Source organism: Triticum dicoccoides, chromosome 7B (assembly GCF_002162155.2).
Source record: "Triticum dicoccoides isolate Atlit2015 ecotype Zavitan chromosome 7B, WEW_v2.0, whole genome shotgun sequence".
Lineage (NCBI taxonomy): Eukaryota > Viridiplantae > Streptophyta > Magnoliopsida > Poales > Poaceae > Triticum > Triticum dicoccoides.
The window spans coordinates 15,677,791-15,692,383 of NC_041393.1; the positions used below are offsets into that span (position 1 = coordinate 15,677,791).

At 44.1% G+C, this 14,593-nt stretch overlaps 1 protein-coding gene across 1 annotated transcript; it reads left to right on the plus strand.

Moving 5' to 3' along the window:
- The first annotated feature begins 615 nt into the window (after window positions 1-615).
- Window positions 616-2,442, plus strand: LOC119340837 (cytochrome P450 89A2-like). Its single transcript, XM_037612744.1, has one exon. It carries the CDS (start codon window positions 635-637, stop codon window positions 2,105-2,107), a length of 1,473 nt encoding a protein of 490 aa, XP_037468641.1. The 5' UTR covers window positions 616-634; the 3' UTR covers window positions 2,108-2,442.
- Window positions 2,443-14,593: the final 12,151 nt, after the last annotated feature.

A 14,593-nucleotide genomic window follows, 5' to 3' on the forward strand; every position in this document is an offset into this window, starting at 1 on the left:
GCGGTGCCAAGAAATTAATATTATAGGGGGGGGGGGCAAATGACCCAAAATTTTGATTGCAGTGGCCAAACTACACTGATGCATGTATTTTTTTTCTATTTTTTGCACTGTTCATCTCTAAATAGTAGCAAATCAGGGATGTTAAGGGGGGCAGGGCCCTGCTGGTCCCCTGTCTCCGCCACTGTATATGAGTTAATGTCGATGGGTTGTGTACTGAAGTGCCACGCCGGTAGTAGCTAATTATCGCTGGCGTTCATATTTTCTCCACACCGCGGAAATCGACACTGGTGTGGCAATTGTTAGATGCACCACCAGTGAAGTGACTAAAGTAAGCCTATTCCCACTAGTGTACAAACTATAGGTTGGACGCGACTTACTAGTAGGGTGCACTTTTTACGGAACGCTACTGTTCCCAAAAGGAGCACGACACTAGTAAGTCGCGGTCAGGACCGTGTCTGGGCCCCACGTATGCGCGAGAGGGGAGGAAACTCAGAACTAGACGGTGGACTGCAAGTTGATGATAAAAAATGTGAGGCTTTTTTTGCAAAATGGCACTCATGATAGTTGTATATATATAGTCGCCAAAAAGGATGATCGCCACCTAGCACAGCTCCGTGACCAAAGTTGAGAGACAATGGATGAGCTCACCATCCTCTTGTGCATTGCGCTCTCCATTCCTCTCATCATCTTCTTTATGCTCAAACGTCATGGCGGGCGCCAGAAACTCCCACCTGGTCCGCCAGCCCTGCTGTTCATAGCCAAGTTGTTGTTGATGCTTAAGAGCCCGATCTACCATTTGGGCCCTGTGCTACGCAGCTTGCATGCCCGCTACGGCCCCATCGTCTCCGTCTGTCTCGGGCGAACCTTCGTTTTCGTGGCCGACCACCACCTCACGCATAGCGCCCTCGTCAAGGGCGGCGGCAACTTCGACACCCGCCCACCGCCCAGCAAGCTTTTTACCCTGTTTTTAGGGGGCTCCATGTCCGCCTCTCCCCTTGGGCCCTATTTTCGTCTGGTCCGCCGCAACCTGCACTCCCAGGCGCTGCACCCGTCCCGCGTCAGGCTCTTGGCGCCGGTCAGGCAGCGCGTGTGCGACGCGCTCGTTGGCTCGCTGCGCCGCGATCGCGATGCAGCGTCCCAGGGCATTGTTACGGTGAGGCCGTTGATGGCGCGCTGTTTGTTCGATCTGCTCACGAGCATGACATTCGGCGTCACGCTTGGCCAAGAGGCGCTGGACGAGATGCAACAGATGCAGCTCCAGATTTCCGACGGCATCAGCAGGTTCCCCGTCTTATCCATCTTCCAGCCCATCACCAAGAGGCTACTGCGGAAGGAGTGGGCGCTGAACGTGGCGCTACGGGAGAGGCAGAAGGGGCTGATGCTGCCGCTGATCCACGCGCGCCGCGGCCACGATGGCGCTCAATGCTACGCCGACTCCCTCCTCGAGCTGCGTGTGGCAGAAGAAGGCGGTCGCCCGCTCACGGACGACGAGATGGTAAGCCTCTGCTCCGAGTTCATGATTGCCTCAACCGACACTTCAGTGGCCTTGCTGGAGTGGATCATGGCGGACCTCGTAAACCACCCCGACGTCCAAGCCAAGTTGTACGAGGAGGTGAGGGGCAAGCCTGAGCTCAGCGAGGAGGAGCTGAGCGGGATGCCATACCTCAAAGCCATCGTGCTGGAGGCGCTGCGGCTGCACCCTACGGCACACTTAGTCTTCCCGCACGGCGTGCAGAGCGACACAGAGATTGGTGGATACATGGTGCCCAAGGGCGTCGACATCAACTTCTTGGTGTCCGACTTTGGGCTTGACGAGACCGTGTGGCCGGCGGCGCGGGAGTTCCGGCCTGAGCGGTTCTTGCACGACCACGGCGTGGACATCACGTGTACCAAGGAGATCAAGATGGCTCCTTTTGGTGCCGGTCGAAGGATGTGCCCGGGCTACGTGCTCGCCACACTGCATGCGGAGTACTTCGTGGGCAGCCTCGTGAGGGAGTTCCAATGGCTGCCGCCAGGTGGACAAGACACTGTCGACATGACGGAGGAGCTAGCTATGGCCATCAACATGAAGCACCCGCTCCGTGCTCGCATCATCCCAAGGGCTTAATTATTGGATACTCGATCAGGACGACATGATAATAAGAAACCACCTCCTAGTCCTCTTAATTTCGTCGCATCATGTGTTTTTTTTGTCTATGTTTCAGTATACTGTAGCTTTTCAGCCTGTGTATGGCAACAGTCTGAAACTCGTCAGGTTAGATTTGGTCAATTCTGTTTGGGTAAGTTATTACTTGTCCTAGTCGTTGCCTGTAACGCTAGGACCGAGTCCATTGGCTCCACGTTCTGCCGGATCATGGGGATCGAGCACATTTGCTTGTAATAATAAATAAAAGAATAAAAGGGGAGAAAGAAACCAGAAAAGCTGTGACGATTTAAGCAGCACCAAAACCCTTGTGTTAATCTCTGAATTCCCATTCTTGTTCGTCTTCCACCTCACGCGAGTTAAGAGAGATCATGTCAAATACTGTACGTATTAGTGTAGTGCATGGCACATCACTGTGATATAAGCACGATGCAGATGTATCTGATCTAGAGGAGCAGTGTGCAGTACCATCCATGTTAAGTTTGCGGGTCACTTGGGAGCTCTTGATCCCTGACAGAACTTTTAATCCCGTTAAGTTTGAGGGCCACAAGCGGCAAGCTGACGAGCGGCCGCGGGCGAAATGCATATCACCTGATAAATCGTAAAGCGCCTAAGGTTCAAGCGGCTCGATCCCAACTTCATGCTGCCATCCATGTTGGGGGGAAAATATCTCTTGCCGTGTCCTCTTCCACCGCTGTTTGCATGGCCACACATCGCATTACACGCACGCATCGCCTTTCGTCAACCGAGTTCGAGTTATAAAACTTTTATTGCGGATGACTAAAAAAAAACTTTACGGCGGCCGACTTGCTCGTTCCAGTGGCTTCCGCATCGTCGTCATCCACCGAGTGGAAAGACAGTACCTCCAGCCACCGCGTTTGAGGATGGTGCCGGCGTCAAAGGACGATGTTTCTTCGAGATTCCAACCTCTGGACCTGCTTCGCCGACCCTGCCTCCCTGACTGCTTTGATGGCCTCTCGATCTTGCCTGCCCTTAAAAAGCTATAAGTTCCCAAGTAATAAATCATAGGTGTGATGACATAATGATAAGATATGACACGGGATGGATGATTTAATTACGCACAAGCCTCGCACAATTAGTGAATCGCATTAACGAGAAAATTGTTAGTCACCCATACTTTACATTTGGTTTAGAATTGGTAAAAGTGTGCATCTTCTGTTGGTGTTTGTGGACACAAGATATAAGGTAGCGAAAGAGTAAATCCTGCGATATCTCCGTTCATATGCATGCACACCATGATGCATAAATTTAACATATTTATCATTCTAGAAATCAAGATCAACAAGACTCCTTTCAAACATGACTTTCTGATATATGCTACCCTAGTCCAGGATGAATTGTTTTATCCTAACCAGCAAAAAAAGAGAACTGATTTATCCTATACTAGATGGTTTCCCCTCTGACTATGATGAGAAAAACCAATGGACTGTTTATATATCTAAATACTTGTCTGGTCTATGATGTGAACTTTTAAACTTTTTTTGCCGCCGCAACTAATATGCTCATTTGCTTCTGAGTTCTCTGACCATAGTGAACCATACAGAACCGGAAACAAGTCGAAGGTGCCATCTGAGAATTACAATCTCAAATTTAAATAGACAAGACGATAGTTTAAGAAAACAGTATTTTGTTTTACATACCCTGAGTATTTGCGGAAAATGCGAACAAAGGCTGTCCTGCATGCAGGCCAAAATCTCCGCCATTGAACCGCCATGGGGATCCGGGCTGCCAGAGTATAAGTCACGTACTGGATTTATGTTTGGCCCGTATTGAATCAGGAAGGCCCCACACACAAGCAAAAGCATCTAGGCCTCCGACGTCCACCTTACATGTATGAGACCTGTACATCACATGTGCATGCATGCCGTGGAGCAATGTTGGCCAACGGAGACCACCACTTGGTCAAGTGCAGACGTGGAGCATTGGCGGCCAGCAAACACGCAAGTTCATTCACAGTTAGCCTAGAGATGGTGCGGCCAAAGGTACGAAAACATATACTTGCATCAAACAATATCTTCCCCTAATCTCTACCTGATAATAATAATAATAATAATAATAATAATAATAATAATAATAATAATAATAATAATAATAGTAATGCAAACCAACCTGTGGTTGGATGGTTAGAGGGACAGTGGTATCCGCAGCCCACCAGGGTTCAAGTCTCAAAATGATATGCCGTTCATAGGGGTGAGTGTATGCACGTATGTATGAGCGCTTGTGTCTGAACTGTGTTCAAAAAAAATTATAATCTTTCCCTAATTTTTAATAATAAAGCAATTAGTGCTTCTGGTTGTACGCCATATAATTTACTCTATAAGTTGACAAAAATTATCCATTAATGCCACCCATAAGTAAAAAAATGATTTGTTTTTTTCAAAGTCTCCGCCGCTCTAAGTTGTTTTATAGATATAAGATACCCAACAAATTTCACAAACATGCAAGTAGTGCACTGGCTGGAGCCGGTCACTTCCACTGCGTTCCTGGTCCTGTCAAGGGCGTGAGGCCCCTGTTTTTTTTTTCATTTAGTCTTTTCTCTTCTCTTTTCTTTTCTCATTTTTTTTTGTTTTTTCTTCTTTAAATTAATTCAAGATTTACAAATTTCAAAATGTTACAAATTTTGAAAAACATGTTGGCACATTATAAAATGTTTGTGAATTCAAAAATGTGTGGGAAAGCATAAAAGTTCCGCAGTTTCAAAAAATATTATTGATTTTACAGAACTGTTCACAAATTATTAAAAATACAATTTGGAAAAAATGTTGGGAAATAAAACCATGTTCATGATTTTGAAAAATGATCACGTATTCAAAACATATTCGTGAATCTGACAAAAATGTAATTTTAGAAAATATTCAAAAAGACTCGAAAAAGCAAGTTTGTGGTTGATGAGATTTGTTTTTAAAGTTTTTAAAGTGTGTCATACAGTACCAAGCTCATTGCCTTGGGATTACCATCTCGAATACACTGCAATCATGTGGACATCGTGTCTATCATCAGCGACGATTGGAAGAAAAGATAAGTGGCAACATGAATTTTCGAAGATATTTAAGTCAAACAAATGATTTCCTAATTTATCTGTATCTTTTAAACCGTAACTCCGATTTTAACATGTTATATAAGAAATTTGATTAGAAAAATATGTGGAATCTGAATATGATGTTAATTTTACCTGTTAAATATTTTTTCAATATTATTTTGGAAGCAAACTTATAAATTATAGCCATTTTTCTTTCATACCGCCGGCGATCCGGATTGCAAATAAACACTCCACTATAACCATACAGGGAAAAGAAAACATCGTTAACTACACATGCATACCTCTGGAAAAAACTCGCATGGGAAAACAACAGATTTCTCATCGCAAGTGATAGAAATTGAGAGAGAGAGGAAGAGGGAGGAGAGAAGGAGAAAGAGACGCCTTAGAATTGACCATATTCAAACACGTTATGTTTTGTTTTATGTGAACACTGAGGCCATTACTGGCGAGGGTGAGAAGGAGGATAAGCAGCAACACAAATATGGTGCTCGCTAAAATAAAGGAGATGGACCTATCGTGGTCTTCAGTAATGGCTGTTGAATTAAGAGCATGTGTTATGTTTTTCCTTCCGTTGTAATACACGGGCTCTTTTACTAGTATAATAAATATAGCGATGCAAAAAAGCAATAATCATCTTTTGAGCCCAAGCTCATCTGCACCCACCCAAACAACAAATTTGGGATTTGTAAAAAAGTTCACTATTCATGCATTGTTCTGACCTGATTTGTCTTTTTTGGCGAGAGTTGTTCAGATGTCAAAGCGATTTGAAAATTGGAGCGGAGCTCACGCATCAAATTTTCTATCATGCGAATAATATGGAATTTTTTGAATTTTTGTGATTTTTTCTTACAAGGTGCCTGGGCACTGAATCACTGCACTCAAAAGCGATAATCATCTGCAAAAAGCAACTAAATCTTCCAATCTGAGAGAGAGGTGAATCTGGACAGAGTGGAGCAGCGTGGATCTCATGTCAAAGAGGACAGGTTAGGACGACGATTCGTCCTGCTACTGCTGGTGGCCAATGGTTGACGGAGCATGTGGTTCTCACCATTTATAGTTCACCCTTGGAAAGTACAAAGAAGAATAAAACCAGGCCTAAAGTGTATACTATTTCATGCCTTTACTCACAAACAATAAAGAGAAAAGAGCATCTCGAAGTCACAGAATAATCAAAATTAAATCACCACAAGTGTTCATTTGAAAGCAAACACAATGACAGAAGAGAGTAGGAGGGAAAGCAAGAATGGAGTGGCCTGAAATTGCACGCAAGATATTGAGAAGTGAAAAAAATACCATGTTGTTAAAGAATTATCATAACAGAGCAGTCTGGGACCTGGATGATTACCCAGTCGAAATCAACTTGATATTCAATTGTCTTGTCCTAATCAAATATTTGCACACGTGTACTTGGAGAAGCGTCGCTATTGTGCAAGCATGGCCATGACAACACAATAGACAGAGCTGAAAGAGCAACACAAAACATTTATGTTTATGAATTCATTGGTTCATATCTCATGGATCAATAAGATGGTGCTACAAAAGCAAGTTTTTTTCTCAGAAATTAGTAATGCCAATATTCTTCCACATAGCAGATTGTAGCTATAAAACTCTGAATAGGGCTATTAGGCTTAATTAGAAACCGTAGACAACTCCAAGCAACCAAATAACTAGGAAACATCAATCATTATTAAACATGAAGACCAAATTATATCATATAATCAAAAAATATTTCACTACCAGGTCCCCATGATGCAAAGGTATAAGGGCAGTACACTAATAAAAAAGGCTCAAAGACACATGAGGAAGGAAACACTCATAACACATTTCGATGCAATAAGAAAGAACATATGCAAGCTTTGTTCCTCTCAGGGTTATTTCCAATCTATTCATCTTCAATCATGGCAGTACAACGAATTTCAGAAATAATAGAAATTACATCCAGATCCGTAGACCACCTAGTGACGACTACCAACACTGAAGCGAGCCGAAGGCGCGCCGCCGTCATCGCCCCTCCATTGCCGGAGTCGGGCACAACTTGTTGTAGTAGACAGTCGGGAAGTCGTCGTGCTAAGGCCCCATAGGACCAGTGCACCATACAGCAACCATCGCAGATGAAGAATAACGTAGATCAGAAAGATCCAATCCGAAGACACACAAACGTAGACGAACAATGACGAGATCCGAGCAAATCCACCAAAGATAGATCCGCCGGAGACACACCTCCACACGCCCACTAACGGTGCTAGAGGCACTGCCAGAACGGGGGCTAGGCGGGAGACCTTTATTCCATCTTCAGGGAGCCGCCACCCTCTCTTCTTCCTGAGCAGGACACAAACCCTATCAAAACTGAAAGAAACAACTAAAAAAGAAGCCCTCCCGTCGGCCCTTGCCGAGATCCACCGCGCCCCCATGGCCCAAGGGCCACCGGAGAGGAGGCGGACCTGCGGCGGTGGCGGCGGCGGGAGGCAGAAACCCTAGCTTTTTGTGTGGAGGAGGAGGAGGCACCGATGTACTTGTTGTGTGTTTTAGGGTTTAAGTCAACCATATAATAAAGACAATTATCCCTAACATTCAAAGAGAACAGATGAAAACAAAAAACACAAAGCATAAACATCTAAATATTGAAAATCATAGAAACATCAATAGAACTCTTATGTGCCAGTATATATGCTTACACAACCTGACAAGTATGTCGGGCATGCATCTCTGGGACCCTGAACCGGGCAAACACGGCGTCCGGCTCACCAGCTTCAGCATCCGTGTCCGCGGGCCGACCTTAATTGTCATTTTTTACTGGTTATCAATTTTAGGCCAACTCCACCATCCCGTCCGGATCTGTCCGTTTGGGGCAAAAATGACATACCAGACGGCCCAGCGCGCGGGCGCAAATAGATGTTTGTCCGTTTTATGTCCACTTTCGATCCATCCCCGGCCCAAGTTTGGGCCGCTTTTGGGGTGAAACGGACATCGCGCGGACGGGCCGGACGTGAGCGCGTGCCCCCCCCCCAGCTCCGCCCGTTGGTGGCACATGCCGCCCTTTTAATCTCCCTCCCCACCCCACACACCCTAGCCGCCGCGGCCACCATTGTTGTTGTGCAGCTCGAGCGCGCTCGCGCACTGGCCTTGTCCCCCTTTCTCTCAATGTCCCCAGAGCTACCCTACCACGACCCCCGCTCTCTGGCCTCGCTGCCGCCAGTCTCTCGCCTCGACGCCGCCCCCCGCCACCATGCCGCCGCGCCGCCGAGGTGGGATAAGGGCTCTGGGAGCTTCGAACTTCCGCAGAGTCCGCGCGCGCCCCTCCGTGATCCGGTTTGGCGAGAATCGCGTCATCAGCCTCGGCACCTTCGACACTATCGAGGAGGCTGCCCGCGCGTACGACGCGGCGACATGGCGCCTCCAGCGGCCTCGTCGGGAGATGAACTTCCCTGAGGTGTCGACAAGCGAGGGGGCGCAGGATCTTGCGCCTCTCCTGCGACTTTTCACCGACGAGGAACGTCGCGACAACCGGAGGCGGCAGCGTCGCCTCGCCATCGCCGAGTTGGATGAGGAAGCCATGACGCAGTGGCGCGAACACTTCCCGCATGACATCATCGACGAGCGGCTATTCTACAAGCAAAGGAGGTTGGAGAGGGAGGCGAGGAGGGCAGAGCGAGCCGCCTATCATGAGGACAAACTTGCGCGGAAGCGCGCCGCTCAATTCGACCTGAAGCTAGCAGAAGCGCCGTCCCGGGACAGCAAGGACGAGCGGTATCTTAACGCCTACATTCAGACGTCGGAGGAGGACATCACCGAGTCGGAGTCGGAGTAGTTGATCTTTTTATGTATGCTATGCTATGGACTATTTATTGTATTGAGTTGTAGTCGGATGTGTATGTATCTGATGACCCACAAGTATAGGGGATCTATCGTAGTCCTTTCGATAAGTAAGAATGCCGAACCCAACGAGGAGCAGAAGGAAATGATAAGCGGTTTCCAGCAAGGTATTTTCTGCAAGTACTGAAATAAGTGGGAACAGATAGTTTTGTGGTAGGATAATTTGTAACAAGCAACAAGTAACAAAAGTAAATAAGTACAGCAAGGTGGCCCAATCCTTTTTGTAGCGAAGGACAAGCCTGGACAAACTCTTATATAGAGAAAAGCGCTCCCGGGGACACATGGGAATATTGTCAAGCTAGTTTTCATCACGCTCATATGATTCGCGTTCGGTACTTTGATAATTTCGTATGTGGGTGGACCGGTGCTTGGTTACTGTCCTTACTTGGACAAGAATCCCATTTATGATTAACCTCTATTGCAAGCATCCGCAACTACAACAAAAGTATTAAGGTAAACCTAACCATAGCATGAAACATATGGATCCAAATCAGCCCCTTACGAAGCAACGCATAAACTAGGGTTTAAGCTTCTATCACTCTAGCAACCCATCATCTACTTATTACTTTCCAATGCCTTCCTCTAGGCCCAAATAATGGTGAAGTGTCATGTAGTCGACGTTCACATAACACCACTAGAGGAGAGACAACATACATCTCATCAAAATATCGGACGAATATCAAATTCACATGACTACTAATAGCAAGACTTCTCCCATGTCCTCAGGAACAAACGTAACTACTCACAAAGCATAAACATGTTCATAATCAGAGGGGTATTAATATGCATATAGGATCTGAACATATGATCTTCCACCAAATAAACCAACTAGCATCAACTACAAGGAGTAATTAACACTACTAGCAACCTACTAGCACTAATCCCGGACTTGGAGACAAGAATTGGATACAAGAGATGAACTAGGGTTTTGAGAGAAGATGGTGCTGATGAAGATATTGATGGAGATTGCCCTCTCCCGATGAGAGGAGTGTTTATGATGACAATGGCGATGATTTCCCCCTCCTGGAGGGAAGTTTCCCCGGCAGAACAGCTTCGCTAGAGCCTCGCCAGAGCCCTAGATTGGATCCGCCTTGTGGCGGTGGAGTTTCGTCCGAGAAGATGGCTTATGATTTTTTTCCCATCGAAATAATTCATATAGTTGAAGATGGCCACCGGAGGGCCACCAGGGGGCCCATGAGGTAGGGGGCGCGCCCCCACCCTCGTGGGCAGGGTGTGGCCCCCTGGTGAACTTCTTCCGCTGAGTATTTTTTATATATTCTAAAAATGTCGTCCGTGAAGTTTCAGGACTTTTGGAGCTGTGCAGAATAGGTCTCTAATATTTGCTCCTTTTCTAGCGCAGAATCCCAGCTGCCGACATTCTCCCTCTTTATGTAAACCTTGTAAAATAAGAGAGAATAGGCATAAGTATTGTGACATAATGTGTAATAACAGCCCATAATGCAATAAATATCGATAGAAAAGCATGATGCAAAATGGACATATCAACTCCCCCAATCTTAGACCTCGCTTGTCCTCAAGCGAAAGCCGAAATCGAAAAATATGTCCACATGTTTAGAGATAGAGGTGTCGATAAAAATAAAAATACGAACATAAGGGCATCATGATCATTCTTAGAATAGCGGCTTATATAATTCTTGTCATATGATTTCTTATGCTAGAGTAATAATTCAATCACAATTTCAAGTATGAATCGTAAACTTCATTGAAAACTAACAAACTATAATCTCAGTCATTGGAGCAATTGCAATTTATCATAACATAGGAAAGAGTCAATGTATAAGAGCTTTTCAGCAAGTCCACATACTCAACTATCATATAGTATTTCACAATTGCTGACACTCACGCAATACTTATGGGTATGGAGTTTTAATCGGACACAGAGAAAGATAGGGGCTTATAGTTTTGCCTCCCAACGTTTTACCTCAAGGGTAATGTCAACAATAATATTTCATGAAAACTCACATCCAATTAGCTATATATACCAGGATCTTTCCAACATACTGTGCTTGCCAAAGGACAAAATGTAAAAAGGAAAGGTGAAGGTCACCATGACTTTTATGCAGGGTAGGAGATAAAAGTAAAAGATAGGCCCTTCGCAGAGGGAAGCAGAGGTTGTCATGTGCTTTTATAGTTGGATGCACAAAATCCTAATGCGAAATAATGTCACTTTATATTGCCACTTGTGATATGGACCTTTATTATGCAGTCTGTCGCTTTTATTTCTTCAATATCACACGATCGTATAAAGCTTATTTCTCCCACACTAATAAGTCATACATATTTAGAGAGCAATTTTTTATTGCTTGCACCGATGACAACTTACTTGGAGGATCTTACTCAATCCATAGGTAGGTATAGTGGACTCTCATGGCAAAATTGGTTTAAGGGTATTTGGAGGCACAAGTAGTATCTCTACTTGGTGCGATGAATTTGGCTAGCATGAGGGGGAAAGGCAAGCTCAACCATGTTGGATGATCCACGACAATATAATTTATCTCAGATGTAAGAAAACATAACCCATTACGTTGTCTTCCTTGTCCAATGTCAACTCTTTAGCATGTCATATTTTAATGAGTGCTCACAATCATAAAAGATGTCCAAGATATTATATCTATATGTGAAAACCTTTCTTTCTTTATTACTTCCTATTAATTGCAATGATGACCAAAACTATGTTTGTCAACTCTCAACAACTTTTATTCATCATACTCTTTCTATGTGAGCTCATTACTCTCCATGAGATCCATATAATCTCTTTAGTTCTTTTTATTTCTTTCTCTTTTCTTTTATTCACTTAGGATCATGGCAAAATAATCAAGCCCTTGACTCAACACTAATCTTTATTATATAGCTCACGGACTCGATTTCATATAAGGATTATAAGGCAAAACTCACGACTAGATCGTACTAAGACTTTTATTCTACTAGATCAAAAAAATTATCAAAAGGATCGAACTAAGAAAAATTGTAAAGGTAAAAGTGATGGTGATACGATACTAGGGCACTCCCCTAAGCTTGGCTGTTGCCAAGGGGAGTGCCCATACCAGATACTCAATTCTTCTTTGTTGGTGAAGAAGGTGATGGTTTTGTTGATGGCGTAGGCTTGTCGTCCTTCTTCCACGGCATGGGCTCACCATCATAGAAGGATGATCGAGTCTCCTGAAACCTCAAATATGCAGCCAAACTCATCCTCTTGAATCTATATTCATACTCACAGTTTTGATTTTGCAGGTCATAGATCTGGGCTTGGAGGTGTTCGTTTTTCTCATGAAGGTTGAAGATGGCTTCCCCAATGTCCTTGACATCCAGCTTGTGGTTGTTGGTGAACTCTGTGATCATAATGTGATTGGAATTGAGTCCACGCTCCACCATCTCTTGACACTTGAAAACTTCTTGCTCCAATGCCTCGAGCCTTGCCTCCGTGCTTCCGGTCTTCCTTGGTCCCTCAGCATCACGGATGTGCAACAACCCCTGACGCATCTCAATGGTTTGAGGGTGTTGCAGCACTTCTGCGAGGTAGGGGTTGATGACCTTCTCGAAGGACTGGTCTTTGGGGGCGCTTGAAGACGACATGACGACCTGGATCTATCAGAAAAACAGCTCGAAACAAAAACAGGAGATTTTTGCGAAATACGGGAGTCAAAACCTCTGGGAGATTATATAATGAATTTTTACAGACCAAAATACGTGTCGTGTATGAAAACGGAGTCCGGAAAAAGCACGAGGTGCCCACGAGGTAGGGGGCGCGCCCAGTAGGGTAGGGCGCGCCCTCCACCCTCGTGGAGCCCTCGTGTCCTTCCCGGACTGCTTCTTATTTTTCTATTTTTCTAAATATTCCGAAACGGAGAAATATTGCTTTAAAAACTATTTTGTAGTCGGTTTACTTATCGTACCACATACATATTCCTTTTCGGAGTCTGAAACGTTCCGAAAAGTGTCCCTTATGTATTCCTCCGGGGTTACGGTTTCAATAACATTGGTTTCAACATTTATGGGATTACCTGAGATATTATGTTTGATTCTTTGACCGTTCACCACCTTCGATTTTGTGCCTTCGAAATTGTTGATTTTTATGGCACCCGAACGATAGACCTCCTCGATAACGTAAGGACCTTCCCATTTAGAGAGAAGTTTTCCTGCAAAAAATCTTAAACGAGAGTTGTATAGCAATACAAAATACCTACATTAAACTCACGCTTTTGTATCCTTTTATCATGCCATCTTTTAACTTTTTCTTTAAACAACTTGGCATTTTTGTAGGCTTGGGTTCTCCATTCATCGAGTGAGCTAATATCAAATAACCTCTTCTCACCGACAAGTTTAAAATCATAATTGAGCTCTTTAATAGCCCAATATGCCTTGTGTTCTAGTTCGAGAGGTAAGTGACATGCTTTTCCATAAACCATTTTATACGGAGACATACCCATAGGATTTTTATATGCAGTTCTATAAGCCCATAATGCATCATCAAGTTTCTTGGACCAATTCTTTCTAGACCTATTAACAGTCTTTTGCAAAATTAATTTGAGCTCTCTATTACTCAATTCTACTTGACCACTAGACTGAGGGTGATAAGGGGATGCAATTTTATGATTAACATCATACTTAGCAAGCATTTTACGGAAAGCACCATGAATAAAATGTGAACCACCATCAGTCATTAAATATGTAGGGACTCCAAACCTTGGAAAAATAACTTCTTTAAGCATTTTAATAGAAGTGTTATGATCATCACTACTAGTTGGAATAGCTTCTACCCACTTAGTAACGTAATCAACAGCAACTAAAATATGTGTATATCCATTAGAGGAAGGAAAAGGCCCCATATAGTCAAAGCCCCAAACATCAAATGGTTCAATAACGAGTGAATAGTTCATAGGCATTTCTTGATGTCTACTAATATTACCAATTCTTTGACATTCATCACAAGATAAGACAAACTTACGGGCATCCTTGAAGAGAGTATGCCAATAAAAACCAGATTGCAATACCATATGTGCAGTTCTATCTCCAGCATGGTGTCCTCCATAAGCTTTGGAGTGACACTTGCGTAGGATCTGTTCTTGTTCATGCTCAGGTACACAACGTCTAATAACACCATCTATTCCTTCTTTATAGAGATGTGGGTCATCCCAAAAGTAATGCCTCAAATCATAGAAGAACTTTTTCTTTTGCTGGTATGTGAAACTAGGTGGTATAAACTTAGCAACAATGTAATTAGCATAATCAGCATACCATGGAGCAGTATGAGAAGCATTTATAACATTTAATTGCTCATCAAGAAAGCTATCATCAATAGGTAGTGGGTCATCAAGCACATTTTCTAACCTAGACAAGTTGTCTACAACGGGGTTCTCAGCTCCCTTTCTATCAACAATATGTAAGTCAAATTCTTGTAGCAAGAGAACCCATCTAATAAGTCTAGGTTTAGCATCTTTCTTTTCCATAAGATATTTAATAGCAACATGATCAGTGTGAATAGTTACTTTAGAATC